Source organism: Pelodiscus sinensis, chromosome 1, assembly GCF_052426305.1.
Source record: "Pelodiscus sinensis isolate ZL-2025 chromosome 1, ASM5242630v1, whole genome shotgun sequence".
Taxonomy (NCBI): domain Eukaryota; kingdom Metazoa; phylum Chordata; order Testudines; family Trionychidae; genus Pelodiscus; species Pelodiscus sinensis.
Window position 1 is genome coordinate 57,858,215 of NC_143052.1, and position 27,248 is coordinate 57,885,462.

The 27,248-nt window shown below is 42.2% G+C and overlaps 1 protein-coding gene across 3 annotated transcripts in view; it reads right to left on the reverse strand.

The window, feature by feature from the left end:
* The window catches only part of SLC38A1 (solute carrier family 38 member 1), a 62,520-nt gene that overhangs the window by 32,382 nt on the left and 2,890 nt on the right, over positions 1 to 27,248 (reverse strand). For all 3 annotated transcript variants that reach the window (XM_075930497.2, XM_075930507.2, XM_006126482.5), the window contains exons 2-4: positions 13,030 to 13,235; positions 567 to 642; positions 29 to 144 (exon numbers count right to left, since the gene is read on the reverse strand). In XM_075930497.2, the coding sequence (XP_075786612.1) occupies positions 29 to 144; positions 567 to 642; positions 13,030 to 13,148 (311 nt within the window). In that variant the 5' untranslated portion in view covers positions 13,149 to 13,235. The remainder of the gene's footprint in view (positions 1 to 28; positions 145 to 566; positions 643 to 13,029; positions 13,236 to 27,248) is intronic.

Sequence of the window (27,248 nt, forward strand, 5' to 3'; positions counted from 1 at the left end):
AGTCTTGCTATTCACTATGGATACTTACACAAAAAGGAGGATTCCTGTGTTGGCTAATGCAAAGGCAAGGCCTAAAATTCCACTACCCATAATGGCGTTGCTGAGATTAAAGACAGACATTCGCAATGAGGTTGTTCCTGGAATCTGAACACAGGAAAAATGGATATATAAATAGTTTGGACTTCAATGTACAGTGCACATATACTGTGAATTCCAAGTTTTACATTATGGAAAATAAAATTACTACCACATCAATGAAACAGTAGCAATGAAAAATACAAAGCGAGATTTGAAAGAGAATAAATCCTAGCAAACCATTTCACATGGACATTCCAATTACTGCCTTGTGGACAAATGCACTCATAGAACAGAAATTCTATGGACAATATATATTATCTGAAATAGTTTCAGTGTTTTTTAAAACACCTTCCACTAACCATAGAAACTGATTTTTCAGAGGTGCCAAGAACATACAGCTCCCCTTGGCTCAAATGGAGTTGCAGGTGCGCAGCAAATATAAGGGTTGCATAGTTTACAATGGACAGTATATTGACAGAGAGACTTACATATTCATCACATTTCTTTTTTTCCAAGTGACTGTTGGTGAGACTTCTTCGGCTCTCCCGATCAGAAATAAACTTGCTGAAAAGAAGTCAGAGAATACATTTTCTACCATGAAGACTTATTGAATATGAATATGCATTTTAATGCTATAACACAATATGATTTGATACTTGCAAAAGGGGGTCAAACTTAGCTATTTAAAGGGCTATAATGAGCCTGATTATGCTTCATTTACACTTGTGTAAATCAGTCCCTGGAGTTACACTAGTGTGAGAACAGAATCAGACCTAACAAATATAGAAAGCTATTCCTGGATCTTTAGTACAAGAGAAATACAGCTTCTGTAGACAGATGGTAATTAATTTGCATACATATTAAGAGAACATATTAGTCTAGGTCCTGTGGAGTGGTGTGTCTGGTAGATCTTAGCCATCAGGACAATAAACTCAACCATAGGAGGCTCATCCTACTGTATGTGATCTTTTAGTGTTGTAAAGCTATGAATATGTATAGCTATGAATGGGACACAATCAGCCCTCTTAATTAGCTTCATTAACATGAGTCCTATAATTGCCAGATACTTCTTTTGCTATTACATGCATCTTGGACGCTGCTATTTCAACTCCACACTCATCTGATAAGTGAGTCTTACTTACGAAAACGCATGATATTATATATTTTTGTTAGTCTCTAAGGTGCCACAAGACTACTCATTTTTGAAGTTACAGACTAACAGGGTATCACTCTGAGACACTCTCTAAGTTTAGTGATATAGCCTTCCAGAAAAGGGATGCTAATGTAGCACGTTGGAATAGGCAAATCCGCGGGGGATTTAAATATCCCCCGCGGCATTTGCATTAACGTGGCTGCCGCTTTTTTCCGGCTTTGGGAAAAGCCGGAGAAAAGCGCCAGTCTAGACGTTATTCTCCGGAAAATAAAGCCCTTTTCCTTGAAAGTAGGAATAAGAAATCCTCCGGAAAAGGCTTTATTTTCCGGAGAATAACGTCTAGACTGGCGCTTTTCTCCCGCATTTAAATCTCCTGCGGATTTGCCTATTCCAAAGTCTACATTAGCATCCTTTTTCCGGAAAGGGGTGCCAATGTAGACACAGCCCCCATGTTTTGCTTTGTTATCACAATGTGCACACTAGAAATCTTTTGTTACCAGGAAAACAAAAGCACACTGCTATTTTTAAAAACATTTGTCTGTGCCTTGCCTTTGTGCTTTACCATCTGCAGCTTACATTTCTTGCATTTATTTCCCCCCACTTCTTTCTCTGCTAAGATCCTTGTGGTACCTTTGCCCTGGGTGTTTAGTTTTTGCAGGATCCCCAGTCTTCTTGTTACTTACACATGGACCTCTGGGGTGGCTTAGGCACAGGGACTTTGGGCTCAGTGGCTGGCGGAGTTAGTGGAGGGGTGGGGAGCTCTAGGGGTTTGCGTATTTGCATATTTGTTATTTGCATAATGAATATGCAACCATGCAAATAAAATGTTACCAGTCTGCCGAAAGTTTGTGAATGGGGTTGCTGGACCCCAGTATAAAAAAGGTTGGGAATCACTGCTTTAATACACCAAAAGGTATTGTGGGCTATCTATAAGGCTTTATCTTTTGAGATAATTTACGGAGGTTTTTTTTTAAACGTTTTTTGAGTTATATGTAGATATTAAAAATCCAGGGGTTTTTTGAACTCTCACTTTGATACTGTAATGAAAAGCTTCTTCAAGTGCCTCCCTAAAGATCTATTATTTCATTTTTACTATATATAAAAAGTGACACACATGTTAGATTAACATGACATGGATTTGTCAAGAACAAACTGTGTCAAACCAACCTCGTTAATGTGTGTTTAAAGTCTTCCAACCTAGTTAATGTGTGTTTTAAAAATCATGCCCCATAGTTTGCAATACTGCTCCATGCAGAGAGGCTCTTAAATACTAGCCAGGGAGCAGCAACATTGCCTATATCAGGGGTGAGGAACCTAAGGCCTGGGGGCTGGATGTGACCTCTGGCTTGCCTGGATCCGGCCCCCAAGGCTCAGGGCTCCCCCCCTCCCGGGGAGGATTTAAATCCTGGGCTTGATTTGCAACTTCGAATGCCTACATTAGCATCCCTAGTTTGAACTAGTGGGCTAGTGTAGACATACCCTTACAGTCCATTTATCCAATCCATATTGCATTAACTTGCTGGCAAGAATATTGTGGGTGACCGTATCAAAAGCTTTGCTAAAGCTGGCACTGCGGGCTTTGGGAGGACCAGAAATAACGTATTTGTATAGTCATCATTTGCTTAATGAATATGTAAATATGCAAATGAATGTTACAGGTCCTCCAAAGGCTCGTGAATGGATTTACTGGTCCCCGTGTCAAAAAGTTTGGGAACCTCTGGTCTATAGCATTAACTTATAAGCTTTTGCTTATCAGTTAATCGACTACACTACACTATTACATTCCTAGTATTGGGCAGGGAGCAGTTAATCAGTGTTATCTGTTAAAATCTTAAATCAGAAGCCTTACCTATAGTACCTCTGCACCTTTGAATGTAAAGTTCTACTAAACTTCTCACTACGCTGGCTGTGACCTTATTATTGGCAATATATGCTGAGAATGTGGCGTTGTTTTACCTATAGGCCATATTCAGATGTCTGTATCTCCGCTGACTTCAGTGGTGTTAAATATATTTAGTCAACTAACTCTTCAGCTCTGTGCTCTGTCTGCGGCTTCTGAAGGATAACAACCTCTTATGGAAAATATATTGAAAAGTCTTAGTCATCATCTCTCGTATATAACTCCCTTATAAATTTACCACTTAAACCCAGACAAACAGGCACACATATTGCTGTTAAAATGTACTTAAAGCCATGCTATTTTTACAGATTTGACTCACATCTATCAGATCGGTCTGATTTTGCTTATCTACATTTGAGTCAACTATTTCATTTCATATACACTTTAGAAATTATTCATTTTCAGAAAGTTACAGCAAGTGAACTCAAAAATACAGTTGCAGTGTCAATGCCAAGAGTCCTGAATCTGTTTAGGTTAGACAATAATGTTCTTCCAGTTACATATGAGATGCAAATAAGTCACCCTCTTTGAGGGAAAACTCATACTTTATTGCTCACTATGAATTAAAAAAACTATACAGATTTTTTTAATTCATATAAAACAGAATTTGTCTTCTAGTGAATTGGAACCGATATACTTTTGATATATTTTTTTAGCCAAACTCTCAATGTAGACTGCTGAGTGGGAAAAGTTTACAGAACACTCAGGATTTCTCACGGAAAAACTCTGCTTGTGGAGTAATAAGAAGCACAGAGAGGAGTTTTGTTTCTTCTGGACTTTAAAGTCTTGTTTGGAATGTCTGAGGATTTTGATTGATTCTGCCTTTTCCCAGACTTTAAATAAAAAATATTTTCTGTAATATTATATTTTTCCTCCCCTCTGCTTATCCCTAGCCATTTAGGCCCTTTTTAGAAATTAAAATCCTGTAGATTCTGAGATTATCAACATACTTTATATTAAGGCTCCATTAAAAATGTTTATAAAGGTATAATAAGTGAGTAATAAATATTTTAAGATTGTTACAGAGCTGAGTAGTATACATTACAGAATGTTATAGACACACAAGGGCTACGTCTACACTGGCCCCTTTTCCGGAAGGGGCATGTTAATTTCAGCGATCGCAATAGGGAAATCCGCGGGGGATTTAAATATCCCCCACGGCATTTAAATAAAAATGTCTGCCACTTTTTTCCGGCTTTTAGAAAAGTAGGAACTTTGAAGTAGAAACAAGATCCTCCGGAAAAGGGCGCTTTTTCCGGAGGATCGGGGCCAGTATAGACGCTCTTTTCCGGCTTTTTTAAAAGCCGGAAAAAAGCGGCGGACATTTTTATTTAAATGCCGCGGGGGATATTTAAATCCCCCGCGGATTTCCCTATTGCGATCGCTGAAATTAACATGCCCCTTCCGGAAAAGGGGCCAGTGTAGACGTAGCCCAATAGATATTATAAGCAGAACTGCTGGGACAGAATTTTCCATACAAGAGATTTTTTTGATGGAAAATGCAGTGAGGGGAATGTAGGGAGTGTCTTTCTACTCATTCAGGGGCCACAAATGCAAAACTGAAATCCTCCACAAAGTTTAGTTTTGCCAAAATTTTGCACATTTTAATTGGGAAAATCAAAATTAGTGATTTTGTTTTAGGCCTATTGAACCAGAATAGAAATATTTTGGTTTGCTGAATTGGCCAAAATGCTTTGCTTAGAGCCAGTTCTACAATAATTTCATACTTCTATGCCACATTGCCTCAAGGCAATTGAATGCAGGCCTCCATTCTTTACTATAAGCTCCATTCCCAAGCTGGCCTACATCTCCCACAATGCAACACAGACTCCTCTAAGACTCTGACCAAGATGTCTGTATATTTTGGGATCACATGGTACATCATAGGAATAGGGTCAGGTCACGGAGCCTGACACTTAGGGTGTGTCTAAACTACATGGCTCCATCGACGGAGCCACGTAGATTAGGCTGATCGGCAGAGGGAAATGAAGATGCGATTTAAATAATCGTGGCTTTGTTTAAATTTAAATGGCTGCGGCGCTCTGCCGACCAGCTGATGATCAGCTGTTTGTCAGCGGATCGGAGCAGTCTGGACGCGCCGCGGTCGACAAGGAAGCCTTTGTCGACTGGCGCAGGTATGCTTACTTGTCGACCGTGGCGCGTCTAGACTGTCCCGATCTGCCAACAAACAGCTGATCATCAGATGGTCGGCAGAGCGCGGCACCCATTTAAATTTAAATCGCGGCTTCATTTCCCTCCGCCAATCAGCCTAATCTACATGGCTCCATCGACGGAGCCATGTAGTTTAGACACACCCTTAAAGCAGAAGGAGTGCATCAAGCTTCCAAATTACAGCTCCAATGAAGCAATGTGGCACCACCAGAAAATGTATCTTAATGCTGAACTGACTTAAAATGGTGCACTTTGGGTCAGTTCAACAAACTGATTAAACATTTTTCAGAATATTTATTCTGTGAAAAATTTCGATAGTTCAATTTTTTTTGTTCCAATTCAGGATGAAAACAAATGTTGAAATACTAGAATTTTCCACTGGATGAAAATTCCCATTTCTCCTCAGTGCTAATTATAAGTCATAGTTATAAGCAACTGACCTTTTGGATTTTATAACAATTGACTATTCATTTTTAAGACATCTGTTAGTCTTTTATTAACCCTTTATATTTGGAACACTAACATAAAGTACAATAATTAGCTCCCACAGAGAGTGGAGGCCATTGTGCAAACTACTACACCACCACACCATAAGACAATCCATGGTCTTAAATGCCTTTTTGACTCATTAACCTGTTCATAATTCTTTGTTTCAAGCAGCTTGTTCATTATTAAAAGACACCATTAATTCCTGTATACTGTCATTCTTCATTTTAACAGTTAGTGCATCGCAGCTGCATGCAAACAGATTTTATAAAACTTTCCAATGTAACTTAAAAATAATTGATTTCAGTGGGGTAGTCGTGTTAGTCTGTAACTTTGAAAACAATGAGTGGTCCTGTAGCATCTTAGAGACGAACCAAAATATATGGAATCATGAGCTTTCACGGGCAAAAAAGATGAACTGGAGTGGAAATAACAGAAACCAAGATATAGAACAGCAGAAGTACCTGTGGATTTGTAGGACCTGTGTTAATAAAGCTAATTAAATGGGCTGGATATGTTCCATACATCAAAAGCTATGTATGAGACACATCCAGCCCACTTAATTAGCTTCATTAACAGGTCTTACAACTGACAGATACTTCTTCCGTTGTTACATATATTTCTTGGGTTTTGTTATTTCCAGTCAAATTCATCTGATGAAGTGAGTTTTGCCCATGAAAGCTCATGATTCTATATATTGTAGTTAGTCTCTAAGGGTATGTCTACACTACCCCGCTAGTTCGAACTAGCGGGGTAATGTAGGCATACCGCACTTGCAAATGAAGCCCGGGATTTGAATTTCCCGGGCTTCATTTGCATAAGCGGGGCTCCGCCATTTTTAAATCCCCGCTCGTTCGAACCCTGTGCCGCGCGGCTACACGCGGCACGAACTAGGTAGTTCGAACTAGGCTTCCTAGTTTGAACTACCGTTACTCCTCGTGGAATGAGGAGTAACGGTAGTTCGAACTAGGAAGCCTAGTTCGAACTACCTAGTTCGTGCCGCGTGTACCCGCACGGCCCAGGGTTCGAACGAGCGGGGATTTAAAAATGGCGGAACCCCGCTTATGCAAATGAAGCCCGGGAAATTCAAATCCCGGGCTTCATTTGCAAGTGCGGTATGCCTACATTACCCTCCTAGTTCGAACTAGGAGGGTAGAGTAGACATACCCTCAGGGTATGTCTACACTGCAACACTATTCAAAATAACTAGCACTATTCTCAAATAACTTAGTCCACATCTACACAGCAGGCAGTTATTTCAAAATAGTGTCAAAATACTGTCAAGCTGGAGGACTTCTTATTCTGACTCCTGTAGCCCTCATTGTATGAGGAATAAAGGAGGTTGGAGGAAGAGTGCTCTATTTCGAAATAAGTGCATGTGGACTCTCCCTATTTCAAAAGCTATTTTGAAATAAGATACGCAATTGACATAGCTCAATTTTCATAGTTTATTTTAAGTTAAGCCCTGTAGTGTAGATGCCTCTTTAAGGTGACACAGGACCACTTATTTTTAAAAATAATCAGTTCCTACTGGTAGTAAGTCCATATTTATTTATGGCTCACAAAGAAGGAACCTATTTTTGTCTTAACCTATTTTTCCCTCCTCTTAATTTATCACTATGCTAAAGCTTAGGCTCCATATATTCTGGGGCACAAACCAGAGTTTGAGTTTTAAAAACAGCATAGATGGTGGACATTTGGTAATAGCAATATTTCTTTTAACTGAATTAGTCCTTGCCTACATGGTTCAGCATTGTATATTTTACAAGAGTGTGATTTCTAAAGTACACTAATGTGTTGGGGGCCACACACAAGTGAGAAAAAAAACCCTCTCTGATGTGGCCCCCGACTGAGGAGAAAGACACTCCCTACATTCCCCTCACACAGCAGAGCCTAGTGGGGCTCAGACTAGTAGATTTTATGTATTCTAGCCTGGCGGGGTAGGGAGTGGGGCTGGAACACAAGCATGGGATCCTCAATACTGGGGCAGGGGGAGGGGAGAGCCCTGAGCATCAGGGGCCGGATCCAGGCAAGCCAAGGTCCACATCTGCCCCCAGGCCTGAGGTTCCCCACTCCTGCTTTAGTGCATACTAGCAAGATTTACAATGGCCAACTAATGTGCAACATTGTTAGTGCATATTCCTTCATCATGTAGACAAGTCCTTAGCAAACCTGGTTTTAAAGCTTAAACAAAATGGCTGACTCAACTGTGTTAAATCTAGTTAGGCAGAAGTGCTTTTAGAAAGTGCTTTAATAACTATCTAGCTGTTACAAAGGTGACAAATCCTATATTTTCCTGCATCCTTCTAAATTAACTAGCCAATTAGCCCATCAAAAGATGGGATTTTTAGGTCTCTCCTCCACGTCAGTCTTCTCTCCTGAGCCTCCAGTCTCTCGCTCCATCTCTCTCTCCTCCTCCTACTGCCTCCCCCACTCTCTCTCTCTCAGCTCTCCTCCGCCTCCTGCCTCTGTCTCTTTCTTTCTCTTCTCCTCCCCCTCCTGCCTCTCACTCAGGGGACCGCAGAGCCCAAATGGTCGCTTGCGCCACTTGCTCCCACACGGCGGCCTGGCTGAGCGGTGCAGAAGTCAGCCAAGCGCCACAGTGGAAGGCAACAGCGCTGTCCAGAGGGAACAGCCAGTATTTCAGCGTTACAGAGTCACAGACATTGGGCTACAATATATATGTCTAGCATAGGCTATGTCTAGACTGCAGGCTTCTTTCGAAAGAAGCTCTTTCTAAAGCATCTTTTGAAAGAGCCTCTTTCGAAAGATTGCGTCTAGACTGCAGGCGGATCTTTCGAAAGAGAAATCCGCTTTTTCGAAAGAGAGCACCCAGCGAGTCTGGATGCTCTCTTTCGAAGATGGCCTCTTTATATTGAAGAACGCCTTCTTTCGAAAGAGGAACTTTCGAAAGAAGGCGTTCTTCCTCGTGAAATGAGGTTTACCGCCATCGAAAGAAAAGCCGCGTTCTTTCAAAATAATTTCGAAAGAACGCGGCTTGAGTCTGGACGCAGGGGAAGTTTTTTCGGGAAAAGGCTACTTTTCCCGAAAAAACCCCTGAGTCTGGACACGGCCATAGATAAAAATCTCCAATGTGAGGAGAGACAAGACTGCATAAAATCCTTTGTGCAGCTCACACTACAAAACAACCATGTCTGAGCACAACTCTCAATAATCTTGTTAGCTGGATGACTATGGTTTATTGGTCGGCAGAGACCAAGATGAACAGCATTCAGCATTGTGTCCACTAACCCAGCTAGCTCACTAAGGAATTCATCATATTTAAGAGGCAAAACACAACTTTTTCTTGTCTACACTGGGCAAGCTATGTTCCACATCATGCCAAACTAACACAATGGCTGACAATGGTATTGAGACAGAGTACCATATGGTAATACTAATATAGACCACATATATGGTTAATGGAGCACCAATAAGGGAATGCATTGAAATGGGGAGGCTAAGTTGGAAGTGTTGAGTATCCTCCCTCTACAGATCTTTCACTAAGAAACTCAGGGTTTACCTACATGTAGAACTGTTAATTTCTAGTGGATTAAGCTAAACAAGTACTTAGCATTCTTATTCCAGAACAAGATGTCCACACTTGGAGTTAACAAGAACAATTACATTTGCAGACAAGCCCTTAGTGTTATAACATATGTGTAAGTTTCAAGTTCAAACACAGAATAAACCCTTGCAAGCTTTATATGAGATTTTATTTTTAGGCCTACAAGCCTTTAGTTGAAACCCAAGCAAAGTCTGACTGTGTCTGAAGAATTTTTCATGTTGAATTTTGTGGTTTTGTTTTGGTTTAAAAACAAACACTAGTGTCATTTGCTTCATAGACAGACTTACCTAGGCAGATCTTCCCCCCCAAATCCTTGCTAACCTTGGTCATGAAAACATATGCCTATCAAAGATCTGTAAGTAACTGAGACTAGATGTGAAATGTACCGTGCAAAGCCAACAAGCCAAAACAACCAAACATTATTTTTTAAATGATAAGCCTATTATGAAGCCTGATAAAGTGAATGGAAAAACATCTATTGACTTCCATGGGCTTTAGACATTCACATAGCCCTAGATCACATGTGAGATGGCAACAAATGTGACATCAGATACAGCCACAAACCTGCTAGTACAGTATCAGAGGGGTAGCTGTGTTAGTCTGAATCTGCAAAAGCGGTGAGGGTCTTTGCCCACGAAAGCTTATGCTCCAACACTTCGGTTAGTCTATAAGGTGCCACAGGACTCCTTGCTGCTTCTGCTAGTATAATGTTTCTCAACCAGTGATACGAGTACCCTTAGGGGTACTCGAGAGAAGTCTGGGGGGTACGTCAACACAACTGAAATCTGGAGAAAACTATATTTTTGTTTTACGTTTTACAGCACTTTATTATTTTTGTTCTTTTTATACCCAAAAATTTCATCGAGCACCTGATGACAATTAAGTTGTTTAAATAAATGTGTTGCAATGGTAGAAAAAAAAATTGTGTCCAGAAAATTGTAGGTACTGGGTGTACTTATATATATATATATATATATATATATATATATTAAAAGGGGTACGTTACAAAAATAGGTTGAGAAACACTGTGCTAGTATACAGGAGACGTACAGCATGAGTCATAATGGTGACAGAGAAAGATAAAAGGAAGGGGAGTGACTCATCTGTCAAGAAGCATGAAAACAGCATTGCAGAATGGAATGCTATCTCCTTGAATGCATGTCATTTATATCAATATAAACTAATAAGCCACCCTTTTAGATTGAGGCCCAATCCTACTTCCACTGAAGTCAAAGTGAGTTTTGCCACTGAGTTTTGCAGGAGCAGGCTGGGGTTGTAGTGACAATGAGAGAGGTTTAACTCCTGCTCTTAGAAGAGGCAGATGCAAGCACTGTGGAAATACAGCGATGCACTATAGCATCAGTTTTCTGTAGGGCCCTCCCTGGATAGCTGCGTACTAATGCACCCCCTGGCTGAGCTTCCAGCTATAGCTCAATGATATCTCATTTTGGCACCCTCTCCCATCCCAGTGAGCTGGTTTCTGGAATGCTTTTGTCTACTATGTGAGGCAGAAAGTTGATAAAACCTTTTCTGTTCTTAGTTACAGTTTTTTGGTTAATTTGCCTCCGCTCCCACCCAACTCTTTTTTTCACCTCAGGCACCTTTCACCATTTGAACGCCTCCTTCCTGCCTCTTTCCCCACCTTGGACTTTGCTGCCCTTCCAGCTGTAGCATGTGCTTTGATGGTCGATGACTGCTCTCACTACTCATTGCTGTTTAAAACATGCACAAGATTCTTTTCACAGAGATTTCCCCTGTCATTGACAGGAATTTGTACCCCACTGTGGAACATCTATGGGTCTTTGAACCTCAGGGCATAACTGAGAAGCTAGGCACTTCTGTGTGGAAACTCTGGGTCTCTGGTATCTCACATGACTGCACCTGGAGAAATCACACTGACAGAGATTTCATGTCTTGCAGCTGCCCCGGGGACTTCCCCTTAAAGGGGTATCTCCACTACAGTGGTGGGGAGCACAGAAATGCAACATATCCAGGACGGCATTGTCTTTCCACTCTGAGATTCAGAGGAAGGGTTGGTTGTCAGTGTGCACCCCCCACTAACCTGCCTACTCTTCCTCCAGCCTGATGGTCTCAAGACTGGGAATGATTTTGGAAAGGTCCGAGGAGAGAAGAACTCTTCCACAGAGGTGGCTGATATTCTTTTCCCACTGGGTCAGTCTGCTCCCCATGCACATCTAGGCAGTATACTCAGTCACTAAGGGTACGGCTAGACTGTGGGAGGGGGAGAAGGGTGTTTCGGGATCCTAAACTCTGCCGCATCCAGGGAACACATTTGCTCTTCGCTTTCTTTTGTAGAAGAGCAAACGCGCTCTTTTGGAAGCCTCTGTATTCCTTGTTCCACGAGGAAGAAGGGGGCTTTCGAAAGAGGGTTTTTTGTCCAAAATTTAACCCAGTCTAGATGGGCCAAATTTCGGAAAAGGCTCTTCCGAAAAAGTATTGAAAAAAGATACGCAAAATGCAGAGCGTATTTTGTGTATCTTTTTCTGATAGATCTTCACAGTCTAAACTCTAGACGTACCCTCAGTGCCCATTCCTGCAAACATTTGCTACCTATTGTCTGTCAGTAGAGTGGGAGAATAAGCAGTTTTTGGTTCAGCTCCTGTAAAATAATTGAAAGTGGACACTTTTACTCCGGCAGTCCTATTACAGTCCACAGGACTGTGTATGGGCACAGGGGTCCACACAAAAATAGTTCCTGGCAGGTTTGTGAACCTTAAATGGCACCTTTTCTTTTCTCTCATCCCCCCTCTTTGTTCTGCAAAATATGAATGACGTTTCAGAAGAGGAGGATGGCTTGTTTCCAGCTCAAAAAAACCCAACCCACACACAAAAAAACCCCACCAAAAACAAAACAAAAAAAAAACCCAGCCATTCTAGTGCAACATGAAGACTATTTAAAACCTGGAAATGTAATCCTTTACCTGGCAATAAGGCCTGGAAGGGTTTATTATGATTGAACAACTCTTGTTCTATTTTATTAAATTAACAGAAAGCATATACAAAAATTGTATTTAATTGCTGAGCAGAGTCTATATTTATTTATATTTAAATTTAAACCTTAGTTATAAATCTCTTCCTCTTTCTAAAAGTGCATTTTTCCATTCAGTTTTTGATCCTGCAACATTTAGGAGCAAAGGTTTTTTTTATACATTCTAATTTTCAGAGTTTTAAATACAGACAGGAAGATATTATCTACATTTCTTGTTAACAGCATGAGTTATAAATTCACAGAAGTCAAAAAACATTTTTGTGGCCAATGTGGTTACAAAAATCAGATTGTGGAACAAACTTAATTGAAAATCCTATATCTTTGCTCAAAATGTTTCTGTCAGTCTAATGTTATTAATGTTTTTTTATTTTTTGTATTGTACATACAGATATTTTGAAATGTTAGCATTCTGCTATTCTATATGTTTATATATTTTATTAGACTCATTTGAAAAATTCAAATGATGAATAAATTGCTACTCTGTCTGCTTTATCTGCTATTGCAGACTATGCCCAACAGATGTCACATATGAAATTCAAATTACATCTTCAAATGGAGCATGACTCGATAATGAATAATTCAAGAGATATACTGAAAATTAAAATGCTGTTTTTAAACAGTGTGTTTCACAGGATAGACAGCATCAGTGGAAAAATACTCACCTATTTATCTGGCCATTTTCTACCTCTGTGAAATCATTTGAATCATTGCTGATGTTATCATCCTCAGGGACAGTCATATTCTGCAACTCAGTTAATTCTAATCCACTTTTGAAAGGCATCCTGATCTAGTAAGTATCCAAACGTTTATCGAAACAATAGTGTATATTTTGTAGGTAGACAGCAGCCACAATGTGAGCTCGACAAACCTAAAATGCAGTAAGAAAAATAAAATGTATGCAGTATTCAAATAGAATGACAGTGAAATCTATACAAGCAACCTCACGTCTGAAGGGACCAACCCAGATTATATCCCAAAGGCATTGTACGGGTGGAGTAAAAGATTCATCCAGCTTAATTAGAAGAACACCTCCAGTGCATAATTTGTGCCAGAGCTCAGCCCCATGGGGACACCTCTAGGCTTGTCAGGTTCACCATTCTGGCACATTTTTGTTTGCCACATCAGTTATGGAAGTAATAATTTTCCTTGAGCCCTGGAACCTAATTGCTTGAGCTATGGCACTTCATTACAAATTAAGCACTGAACAACTCTGTTTAAATAACCATATACTGTCAGTCCTTTGAGAGGATACTAATGACAGATTGGGCTGTGTAAAATAGTGAACAAATTAGTAACACACAACTTCAAAAAATAGGTTTGCAGTCTAATAGTTGAGGAAAAACATTCTTAGTATGTTAGATCAAGTCCCAGCTAGTTGTCATATCTTTGTGTTTTGTGTTTCTCGTGTTATTTCTCTCCTGCTTTTAATATACAAACAAAATGTCCCATTTCATATAAACTTCATTACTAGTATCCATGCTAATGCCAAATGGAGGCAACAAAGGGATATTATCATTGCAATTTTCTTTTCATGAAGTAGCTACATTCTAGTTATTTGAGTACACTAGTATCTGGAAATAAAGATTCAGACCATACACACTTCTCTGATTGAGAAACTGAATCCCTATATTCATGGACAGTCTGAAAATAAAGTAATGTGTGTCTTGTATCCAGCAATTGTTAAGCTATCAACTTGAGAAATATATCATTCGCTCCATTGGGAGAAGATGCAGCAGCAGAGACAACTAAAAATAACACCTGTGAGGAACTGGTGTAATCCACTACAATAAAGCAAATTTCCTCACTAGAAATATGGATCATTTGGTAGGATGCACTTTAGTTTTTATTATTACAATTTATAACGGAAGGACCATTAATTATTTGATAATCAAGGAACTCTGGAACTCAACTGCCCCATCATGATCCCAATACGCTTTTGAAAAGGATGTGTTATTAAAAAACAGTTCCTGTAAATGGCTGATGTGTCACGCAACTTCTCTAAACCCAGCTCTGCAAGCAATTTTTCTGTAATGAGAGTTTCTTTAGGGGAGACTTTAGGGTTATTGACCATACTGGACTAATCTCAGGAAATTAGGGGCTCTTTCCAAGCTTAAAAAAAAGTGTCTCAGACTATTCAGGTGGAAATAGGGCTGTCCTTCATTTTGCAGGAACTTACATGAACATGTAAGGCCCATTTTCAATTCCTGTCCAACTGTGACAGTCTCCTGTTATTTACTATATATTTAAGAGAATTTCTCTCTTTGTCTGTTCAAGAGCTCCTCCTAAATAGTAACAGCTAAGACCACCAAATTCAGTATACCGCTTTCTCTTATCATAACTTAAAGCAAGATAAGACTATTGTTGTGCCAGAAAAGCAGGATGCACCTGGGATAGGATTGCTTGTCATAAAACTATACAGAAAAGAGACAGAATCACCAAGCAGGTGAAAGGGGCTCGTTGGGGATGTATCCCCTTGCCCCATGTCCAGGTCTGCAGCAGCCCCAAGCCTCCCACCCCTTAATCAGAGAGCGAGTAGAAAGTGCAGTTTGCTGCATTCCTCACCCTAGCTGGGGAATACAGGAGAAAGATGCATCTGGACCTGCCCCAGCTGAGGGACCTGCCCCTCTCTCCCATCTGTGCCTGCTGGAGCTGCAGCAGCCATAGAAAGGCGCTTCTCTCCTGGCCCAAGCTGCTGTGGTGAGAGAGGACTGGGGTAGTCCTCTCTTCCTGGGGCAGCCTGCATACTGAACCCCTCCTCCCCAGCCCCACCCCAGAGCAATGATTTACATGAAGCATGTACATTTTCATGTTATTTTCCAAAAAACAAAAACTGAGTTAAAGACCCAAGTAACATCAGGTATATCTTAAAGTATTAGAGAAACAGTACAGAATACCAAGGCTGCTGTTTATCCCTCATTCTCATTGTATTTGAAAGCACTTAACAGAGGTTTGAAGTTTTACTTTAAATAATCTCTCAAAATCTCTTCAAAGGTATAATCAAATATTTTATTGAGTTTCACATGTGTTGTTAGGTTATTTTCATACCCCAGGAGTTTTGTTAGGTTAGTTTCATACCCCAGGAAAATCCATCTTTTACATTTTCAAGATCAAAGTTTCAGTTAAAAAAAAAACAGGAATTCTCCTAATTCAAACAAATACACTTGAAAAAGAGCATTTGAAAAAGTAAACAGACCATGCTGAAGTAGCTTTCATCAGTTCTAAAAAACTCATTCACCTCATGACAATGACATAGTAAAAACAATTTCACTTTGGATTAAGGCTACTTAATAAAGATAGCAAGATGTACCTATAAAGTTTCATGATAATAAGACTAAAACAAAAATTTCAAAAATGGGTGCCTAACGTTAGGTTTCTAAAAGCATCTACACACAAAAGTTGTTTGTTTTAATTATTCTGATATACTGACCCTTTTATTTTGGTTTAAACCAAGCTCCTTTTTCTTTTCAGTTTCACTGGAGTAGATTGGGAAGAGGTTTATGCTTAAATTAAATTAACCGCTCTTTTAAAAAGTTGGTACACGCAGTCCCCGGGTTACGCGGATCCGACTTATGTCGGATCCGTAATTACGAACGGGGCTTTTCTCGCCCCGGAGCACGCGGGCGGCGGGACCGCCCAGACGCGCCGCGGTCCTGCCGCCCTCGTCCTCCGGGGCGAGAAAAGCTGCTCCGCATCTCCCTGGTCTGCTGCGGGGGGGCCCCCAGCAGACCAGGGAGACACGGAGCAAAGCCGCGGAGGACCCAGGCGGTGGGACCGCGGCGCGTCTGGGTGGTCCCGCCGCCCGGGTCCTCCGCGGCTTTGCTCCGCGTCTCCCTAGTCTGCTGGAGGGGGCCCCCAGCAGACCAGGGAGACGGGGAGGACCTGGGTGGCGGGATCGCGGCGCATCTCGGTCCCGCCGCCTGCGTCTCCCTGGTCTTCGGGGAGAGAGGGAGCGCAGCTAATGCGCCCCCTCCCCAGCAGACCAGGCTTTTCTCAGGACGCCTGTGGTAGAGCAGCTGGGGCGCTGCCGGTTGGTCCCGCAGCGCCGCTCTCGGCGCTACTGGACCAACCTGGCAGCACCCCAGCTGCTCTGCCCCAGGTATCCTGATTCAGCCACTGCTGGTCAGTTTCAGCAGCAGCTGACTTGGGGAAGCCTGGGGTTCTTAAGTTGAATCTGTATGTAAGTCGGAACTGGCATCCAGATTCAGCCGCTGTTGAAACGATCAGCGGCTGATTCCAGGAAGCCCAGGGCAGAGCAACTCTGCCTCGGGCTTCCTGTAGTCAGCCGCTGGTCAGTTTCAGCAGCGGCTGAATCTGGACGCCAGTTCCAACTTACATACAGATTCAGCTTAAGAACAAACCTACAGTCCCTATCTTGTATGTAACCCGGGGACTGCCTGTATTATTCATTATTTGTATTAGCAGAGAATATCCAAGCCCCACTTGTACAAACACTGAAGTAGACAGTCCCTGCCCCAAAGAACTTACAATATCAGAGGCAACAGATGGAGACAGACAGGCTACATCTTCACTGCGAGTGTTTTCCTGCAGAAAACATGCTAATGAGGGGCTCATTAGCATGAGCTGTGATCTCATTAGCATATTTTCTGCTGATTCTTTTTGCGCAAAAAGAAGCAGTGTGGACCAGTGTGCGAAGACAGGCATAAGGATCTTGCACAAAACGGGGGTTTTGCGCCCCCCCAAAATCCCTTGCACAAAAAGAAATGGCAGAAAATATGCTAATGAGATCGTGACTCATACTATTGAGCCCTTCATTAGCATATTTTCTGCTAGAAAAAACTCGCAGTGAAGACGTAGCCACAGGGAAGTACATGGGAACAAAGAGACAATATTGGTCAACATGACAGACATTTCACAACTGCAGCCTAACCACTGTCAACTTTTAATAGGCACCATGGGTTTGAAGGAGAAGAGTGAAGTGGCATTGCAGATATTTACAGTGACCAGGGTATGACACAGTATGAGAGAAAGCACAAAGATACTTGTTTGAGAGGTGGACAATGGAGATTGACATCTTAATTCCATCGGTCTACTGGAAGAAGCTGACCAACTGATACTGAATGAGAGAGGACAAGTAGAGTGGGCACTGTCCATGAAGGGCCTTCACCATGAAGAGTGCCCCACAAAGGTTTGCACCAGTTTATTTAAATCAATTTAAAAACTGACCAGGCCTAAATGATTGGACTAGAGAGCCTTGCCTTTGCCTATAAACATCTCATGACATATCTTGTAAAAACCTATTACAGATTTTAAATTTAAATTAATTCTCATGCAGATATCATCTTTAGGCCTGTTCTGTTGTTATCCAGCACAGACCACAGTAGTCTGTGGCATTTGTAGAACTGCCTTCTTTATTGCCTGTGCTTAATAAGGTTAGCCTTCAATAATCTCAACTAGGTGCTGAAATTAACACTTCACTGAGGTGAACAGAGTGCTAGGGAGCAGAATTCACAGCTCGCTGAGGTAAAGCTCACACCCCTACTTTCTGCTAGTGCTGAACTGAAGAGCAGCAAGGCAGAACTAATCGGGCAGAAGTGCATTGATTGATTTGTGAAGGTCCTCTTGGTAATGGAAAAGCCTAGAACTTTTTAAAAATCAATGTTTAGAACATATGGAAAACTGATTTAACAATATAGGTTGCAATCCTGGTCTCAATAAAATCAAGTGACTTCAGACAAGTATCAAAGGGACAGCAATGTTAGTCTGTATCCGCAAAAACAATGAGGAGTCCTGTGACTAAGGGTTCGTCTACATTAGCCCCTTAGGTTCGTCTACACTAGCCCCCTAGATTGATGTAGGGAGGCTAATGAGGGTGACTGGAATTGCAAATCAAGCGCGGGATTTAAATAGATGCTCTTTGTCAACAGAAGCTTTGTTGACAGTATCTGTTGACAAAGCTTCTGTCGACAAAAGCCTGTAGTCTAGACGTACCCTAGGTTATAACTGACTTCAGAGAAGTCAGACTTTCACCCAGAGGCCCTAATGCTGCAACATGGCACTCAACAGGAGTACAGAATCTACCCCATGCTGTAACTTGCAGGATTGGTTGCACAGTGCCACAACGCTTATAAGATCAAAGTATCTAATCAAAACGTTCATTCTTAAGTATACAAAAATTCACAATTAACATCAACAAAATAAATCAACAGAAATAACTATTCATTCTGACTCAGACAAGGGGCTATTTCTTTCGTCAAAACAAACAAAGGCATGAATTTTCAAATATGAGTCATGAGGCACTGTGGACTTTAATGGAGAGAGACAGGAACTCACTGAGAGACTCTGGGCAAGTGACAACTATCTAATCCTTAGTATCTCTATCTCTAAAAATAGGATAATACGAACACTCAACTTTGTAAAGTGCTTTGCATTCCAAGGTTGAAAGATGCTACTTAAGAGCAAAGTATTGTTCTCCTAAGCACACTCCAGAATTTCCTGTTAATAGCCAAGGAAACTTAAGACTAATCTATACTTTTAAATGTTGCTAGTGGTATTAGCAACACCAGTAGAGCAATACCAGCAAAACCTTTCTACGGTAGACATTACTCCTATCATTTGTATCTTATTCTGGCTTGCAGAGTGAAACACTGACAAAAATACTTTTATGTTGGTATAACTGCATCCACACTAGGACTTTTGCTAGCATGCAAATATCCCAAAACCTCACATAGCTAATCAACTATGCTAAATGGCTAAAATTTGTAGTGTAGACACGGCCTTTTTCTTAACTCTCACTTCCATTTTAAGGAAGCAGTAATGTACATCTACACTGCAATGGTATTTCGGGATACTGGAGTATTTCAAAATAGCTATCCTGCGTCTTCGCAGCAAGCCCGTTATTTTGGGCTCGCTATTCCAATGTGTCTGTAAACCTAATTCTACAAGGAATAAGGATCGTTTTGGAATAGCACTTTATTTTGAAATTTGGCGCTGTGTAGACAGTGCCAAATAACGAAATAAGTTATTTAAAAATAGCATCGAAATAAGATACTCAATTTGCATAGTATCTTATTTCGAGTTACAGTGCTGTGTAGATGCACCCATAGAGATATGAACAATAATCCAATTGGTAACTAAGCAATTCCAATTCTCAATTCCAGCCATTATCTATGTTCCCACTCTATACCTTACTTCTAAAAGAAGCAAAGCAATGTTCTAACTACTACTGATGAAAACTATCTATACAAAGAAAATTAGCCCAAGAAATAAGGTTTCTTCCCTTCATATGACACTCTTCCACGCTGCTGAATAAAACAATCCTCTGTGGTGCAATTGCCCTTGAAAGGAAGTGTAAAGGATTGGGTCCACTGGAGGAGCTTCAAAATAGTAGCTAATCTGGATCCTCAGTCCAGTAGAACAAGCAGAACTGCGTATCCTGCAATCTTTTAGGGCACATCTGCACTTACCAGATGACTGACACACTGAAGCTCAATCTTCTAGCATTTGATTTTGCGGGTCTAGTACAGACCCATGAATCAAATGCTGAGGATAGCCCCCACCAGTGTCCTGTACTCCTCCTTCTGCGAAGAATAAGGGAAGCCACAAGAGCATTTGCTCCCGTGGCCAACCACTGTGTAGATGCTGCCATGGCTTGTCTTAAAGTAAGTTGAGTACTTTAAGCCAACTTGCCTGCTCTAGTATAGATCAGGCCTAAGTGATTGGACTAGAAGCTTCCCTTTGTCTTTAGACATCCCATGACATGAAAAACCTATTACAGATAATTTGCTTTACACTGTGCTGCTCATAGAAGGACACCATTGCCTTGAAAATTATAGAAAAGAATTATAATTTGCCACAGATTTTAAAAGTAGGATTGACAGATAAGTAGATGGATATAATGCCCTTCTTTTTTTCAAGGATATTGAGAACCTCACAGACTGTCAAAACCTGTCAGACAAAGAATCCAAGCCATTTTCTTTACTGTTTCTGAAAGGTCAATAATTCTCAGAATCCCTGCAACTCCAGTTGTCTGGACTAGGGATGTAACAGTGTAGTCATTTAACCGATTAACCAATAAGCCAAAGCGTATAAGTTAATGCTATAGACAACACACATTTCCCTCCTGACCCCCTTGTCAGTAAATTTTTTAGCAGGCTGGCCAGCAGCCCAGTTCAGTCTTGGCTCACTCTCTGTCCGGGACCTCCTCCACTGCAGATCTGCATTTAAAATATATTAGGAGCCAGGTGGGCAGGCAGCCCAGTTCAGTTCCACCTTGCGCCAGGTCCAGAGCTCAGACCTGCTCTAGATAGGGGCTGTTGCCACCCTGCGCTTCTGCCTCTTTATCGGAAGCAGCAGCCGGTCTGTGAAGGGAGCTGGTTTTAAACTGGCTCCTCTCACAGACCAGCTCTGGCCAGGCACCTTACACTGCTACCTCTGTGGCTGCTGGCCCCACCCATAGGAATAAATAATAGTTGACTAACTGATAAGAATACATGAAGTTACTCGACTATTCAGTTAACCAATATTTAACATCTCTAGTCTGCACTGTATAAATGTCATAACATTAGAGATGGGTTTAACTCATCTGAAAAAACTGGGTATTGGGAAAAACAAAACCCAGTAGTAATAGTCCCACTGTATTTCACCACCCAATGGAAGCATGAACCAGCTCTACTGTCACTCTGCATGCTTTTGCCTAAGAATGTCAATGAGCGGTTGACTAGACGATTAACCTGTTAGCCTAGGCTTATCGGTTAATCCTGTCAACCACTCGCACACACACCCCTCGCTGCCTCGGTATCAAAGGCAGCAAGGAGGGGGGGAAGCAGGAGCCAGTGCTGGGAGGAACCGGCTTAAAAGCTGGTCCTCCCCCCCCCCCCCCAGGACCGGCTACAAGGTGCCACCTGCCACTCTATGAGAGGCAGCAGCAGTGGGGGCAGGAAGGCAGGACAGGAGAGGCTGCCATGAGACAGCCTCTGTCTCTGGCAGGCCTGGGCCTGCCATGGGCAGAGGCTGCTTCACGGTAGCAGCCCCTGTCCATGGGGGGAGGGGGGGCGGTCCGAAAGCCCCGCAGACACTGGAGCAGCCTATATCTACAGCGAGCCTGCTGCATATCTCCTGGAGCAGCCTATATCTACAGCGAGCCTGCCACAGGTAGAGACTGCTTTGCGGTAGCAGCCCCTGTCCATGGGGGGTTCAAGCTCCCCACACACTGAAGCTGCTCTGCATCTCTTGGAGCAGCCTCTGTCTGTGGCAAGCTTGGGCCCGCCATGGGCAGAAGCTGATTTGCGGCAGCAGCCCCTGTCCTTGGAGGGGTCCAAGCTAGGGATGTCGACATGTAGTCGACTATATGATTACCTGATCTGCTGCCTCCATCAGAAGCAGCAGTGTAGAGCAGCAGACAACTGGTCTGCACCAGGAGTTGGTTTTTAAACAGGCCCTGGCAGACCGGCTTCTGCCTGGCACCCCATACTGGGATACCAGGGAGCTCCCCAGAAGTCTATAAAATAGACTTTTATAGCCCCCTCGGGCCTATAAAATAGTCAAATAACTGATAAGAATTAATGATTAATGCAGTTATTCAACTATTCTGTTACCCAATACCTAATATCCCTACTTTCGTCTATGGATAGGACTTCTTCACTGTGACATGGCCTTGCATTGATCCACTGTGGAGTTCCCCGTAATCAAACTGTCCTTTAATGTTGTGGTAGGATGTTAAACCACCAAGATAAAATTAACACTTTGAGCTATGGAACTAAAGATAGTCTGCTTGAAAGCTGAAATTTGATTCAGTTTTCTGTTCGTAAATATTGTTGGTACTCTGAAGAAGAATTCCTCTGTGAAGTTTACTAAAGCTATCAGAATCCACAGCTTGAGTTTCACATAAATTGTCTCCAGTACAAAAAGACTGAGATGTGATATGTATTTTCTTTTCTCATACCTTTGGATGTTCTTGAAAGAAACAGCAATATACCCAGTCAGAGTCCAAGGATATAAATAACAAAACAATGAGTTTGAAAATGTGTGTATGAGATATTCACTTAAAAGACACATACAATACTGAATCTTATAAATGGAGTTTCATGTGAAAAGCCAGGAAAGTTAACTACACCCCATTTCAGAACAGGGGTGGGGACCCTCTAGCCCCTGGACCAGATCTGGCCTCCTTCTTAATTTGATCCAATCCACTGTGCAGAGACTTGTCACGGGCCAGAAGCCCTGTGCATCAATTCCCCTTCACAAGACTGGAATTGCAAGCACAGGCTTGCCCAGCTGCAAAGCAAAGGGGAACAGGGATGCCAAGGGATTATTAGGGTGGGAGGGAACAGGGAATCTCTGAGGCTACATGCAAGGATGATCAGGGAGGAAACAGGGAAGCCCTGGGAATCATGGCCAATGGGAACTGCAAGGGCAAGGTGACGAGCATGGGAAGCACACAGTGCCACTGTAGCAGCTTCCAGGAGTGGTGCAGGGTCAGGGTAGCCCTGCTTTGCCACCATCTGGGAACTGCCTGTAGTAAGCAGTGCTGTCCACAACTGGCACCTCTCACCCCTCCACACCTTCACCCCTGGTCTCAGCCCTGTGCCCCCTCCCATACCCTGTGCACAGTCAGAACCCGCCTCCCACAGCTTAGCCCTTCCAGAGCCTGCGCTTCCATGGCTCTACTCCAGCCATGAGCTTTCTCCCACGTTGCAAACTCCATAACCCTAGTCCAAAGCCCTTTACTGCACCCTTATTTCTGATCCCACTCAGGAGTATGGGGAATCCCGGAGTCTCCACATTCCCCCGCGCGGCTATGTGTGGCCTGCAACTTATTTTTTGTTGTGGGTCAGTGGCCCATGATAGAAAAAAAGTTCCCCACCACTACTATTGAAGGACACGGATAAACTGGAAAAGTTAGAAAAAAGTACTATGGTAACAAAGGGTTTGGAAACTAAGACAAACTGTATGCAGAGCAGACAAAAGAAGTTAATATTCATAACCTTCTGAAAAAGAATAACTGAGGGAGGACACGATAATGAAGTCTGGAAAGGGATAATACAATAAAGGAGAGAGGAGTAGACTATTCTTTGCCTGTGGCTCATAATCGTCTAGTATCCCATGGCCTTCTCTAATTTCAGATTTTAGGTTTAGTGTGGGGGTGCTAGGTGGTGTTATGTTTATAAGTGGTATAGATAGCTTGTGATATACAAGTTAGACTAGGCGATCTGGTGGTCTTTTCTGGATCTAAACTCTATGGGTACATCTACACAACAGGGCTAAAGTCAAATTCAGCGATGCAACTTCAGCTATGTCAATTGCATAGCTGAAGTCGAAATAGCTTAATTCGGCTTTGGGCGCTGTCTAAACAGCAGGAAGTCAAAGGAAGCACACTCTGCCTTTGACTTCTCTTACTCCTTGTGAAATGAGGTTACCATGAATTGGAGTAAGAAGTCCTTCAGCTCAACATTATTTCGAAATAAAGACTTGTAGTTTAGACCCACACTATGTTATTTTAGAATAACGTTAGTTATTCCAAAATAACACTGCTGTGCAGACATACACTATGATTAGTACGGTGGAACTCAACCTTTTCCATATTTGCAATCTAGTGTTACAAGAGGAAAAGCTTTCAGGATTTCTTGTTCCATAATTTTTGGGATGTTTCCTTCTCATAAAAAATAAAAGAAAGATGATCACGACTTTCTGAAGTCTGGTTGCAATCCTTCCCCACCAAATTGAGAAATCATGGTCTGCAATCTGAATGCAAGACTACAGGTAGACCCCGACTTGCGACGTGATCAGTTCCTGGGGAAGAGTCACAAGTCAGGGGCGTCGTAACTCGAACCCTCATTTACAATAAGCGTCATGTGCTATCGTAAATGAGGACCGAGAATGTAAGTCAGGGGTTTTTGGCCCCTTCCGCACTTACAAAAATGGTTGCAAGTGCAGAGGTTCGCAATTCGGGCGGTCGCAATTCGGGGGTTTCCTGTATAAAGAATCAACAACTCTCTCACTGACTTACGTCTTACCCTTAGGCAACTCACTTAAAAATAAAGCAAAAAAAGGAAAACGGATTATAATACAGATTACTCTGATCCCTCAGCAATCAAGCTATAAGGAGTATTCAGCACAGAAATGCATTTTAACTTATTTCTCATTAGTGTTTTCTGTGAAATCCTCTTAATATTTGCTATTTTGCTGAAGCAATCCCAGAATGCAAAGCCACAAATCTCTGAAATCTCATATCAAATCAGGGCTTCCATAATAAGTATGAAATTACAGAATGGTAAATTATGGGCTATCGCCAAGAAACCAGGAAGCAAATACCAAAAGGATTCCCAAACAGAAACAAAGAACTTCTAAAAAGTTATTTAAAACTTAAATTGGTGTTAAATGTGCTGATAGACTCTTTAGTAAGGCTACTGTCTTCTTAGAAATCTATTCTTAATTCAAGTTTTTGTTTTCTTTTTGTAATACATCTTAACTTCTTTATATCAGTTTCCTCATGTAATACAGGAAAATAACATTTATATACTGCCCACATATCTATACAAGCGAATTCATCACTGGAGCCAACCACATAAGCCACCAAATCAGAGGCTCATTTATCTGCACATCCGGTAATGTGAACTATGCCATCAAATGCCAGCAATGCCTCCCTGCAATATATATTGGACAAACTGGACAGTCTATACAGAAAAGAATCAATGGACACAAATCAGATATCCGTAAAGGGAACATACAGAAACCTGCTGGTGAACACACTAATTTGCATGGTCATTCATTAAGAGATCTTCAAGTTGCTGTTTTGTTACAGACCAATTCCACAAGCCAAATACACAGAGAAGGGTTGGAACTACAATTCATTCACAAGTTTAATTTGCATGCCAGTGGTTTGAATTGATGGCTGGGACATTATAATCCAACCAAACCATTAAGGTGCCAATGGTTCTTTGTCTGTGTAGATTCTGGGGTTAGTACTCTTCCTCTCCAATTGCTAACTAATGGTCCTTATCTGCTCCTTTTAACTATTCAGTTTTTAGGTGCTTATTGGCTATCAGTTTTGCCTGTTAGGGTATGTCTAAACTACATGGCTCCATCGACAGAGCCATGTAGATTTGTTGTTTTGGCAAAGGCAAATGAAGCCGCGATTTAAATGATCGCGGCTTCATTTACATTTACATGGCTGCCGCGCTGAGCCGACAAACAGCTGATCAGCTGTTTGTCCGCTCAGTGCGCTAGTCTGGATGCTCCCCTGCCACATCAAAGCCCTTTGTCGGCAGCCCCAGTAAATCTCGTCCCACAAGGAATAACCAGGCTGCCGACAAAGGGCTTTGATGTCGGCAGGGGAGCGTCCAGACTAGCACGCTGAGCAGACAAACAGCTGATCAGCTGTTTGTCGGCTCAGCGCGGCAGCCATATAAATGTAAATGAAGCCGCGAACATTTAAATCGCGGCTTCATTTGCCTTTGCCTGTGTGTCTAATCTACATGCCTCTGACGACAGAGGCATGTAGTCTAGACACAGCCTTCCATACCAGCTAAGTTTTCCCTTTGCTATTTATATACCCACTGCCTTCCTTTGTTATTCCCCTCCCCTTCCTTCAGAACCCTGTTTATTTTGGTTCTGGACATACAACACTCCAGTCATCTGAAGAAGTAGGCTGTGCCCACGAAAGCTCATGATACCATCTACATGTTTTGTTAGTCTTTAAAGTGCTACCATACTATTTTTTGTTTTTTAAGTTTATCAAGAGATAGTGTGAGAGTTAATTGGAAAATGCTGTAGAGCATTTTGAAAATGAAGAGATTACAAAGATCAGATGTTCAGTCCTATTATACTGGATTCAGATTATAGCAATACAAGATATGCAAGAAAATGTAACTTTAGCTTTTAGTTTAGGTTTAGAATATTTAAATATTTCCATATTACAGAGAGTTGGACTACGTGAACCAATAGCAGAGTTGCCGGTTTTCTAATTGCAGAACACTGAGCACCCCTACCCTGCCCATTCTCCAGGGCCTTGCTCCTTCTCACTACATTCCCTCCTTCCCCTGTCATTCGTGCTCTCCCTCACACTCACTTTCACCAGGCTAGGGCATGGGCTTGGGGTGTAGGCTCTGGGGTGGGGCCAGAAATGATTGGTTCAACATACAGGAGGAGGCTGTGGGCTGGGGGCGTGGGATGGGTGAGTACTCTGGCTGGGATTGTGAGCTGTAGGGTGGAGCCAGGAATGAGGGATCTGTGGTGCAGGAGGAGCTTATGGGCTGGGGCTTAAGAGCCCAATGTATGAGAGGGGGCTAAGGGCTGAGACAGAGGGTTGGGTTGTAGGTGCAGATTCCGACTGGGGGTGTGGATTCTGGGGATAAGGGGTTTAGGGTGCAGGAAGGGACTCCAGGCTGGGGCAGAGGAAGATGGTGTGGGTTCAGTCAGGTGGTGTTTACCTCAAGAAATTCCTGGAAGTGGGTGGCATGTCCTTCTCCTAAGCAGTGGATTCAGGGTGCTCTGCAAGCTGCCCATGCCTGCAGGTACCACCCCCTCCGCTCCCTTTCGGTGTGGTTCCCAGCCAATGGGAGCTGCAGAGCCAGCATTGGCATCTAGGGTGGCGGCAGAGAACAGAGCCCCCATGGCCACCTCTGCATTTAGGAGTGGCCAGTATGTTCAACTCCTGGGAGCCGCATGGAGTTTGTGAAGGCAGGGAGTCTGACATAGCTCTGCTTCGCTGCTGAATGGACTTTTAGTGCCCTTTTTGATGGGGTATTACAATTAAAAACTGAACACCTGGCAACGCTACCAAACAGACTAAAGGTGCTTCTTAGCCAACTGATTCTTTGGTTCATACAACTATTTTACATAAATTGAACTAAACATAAATCGTGCACAACACGATTAAAAAATCCTTTAAAAATTCTTTACATTTTTATTTAAAATAATGTTT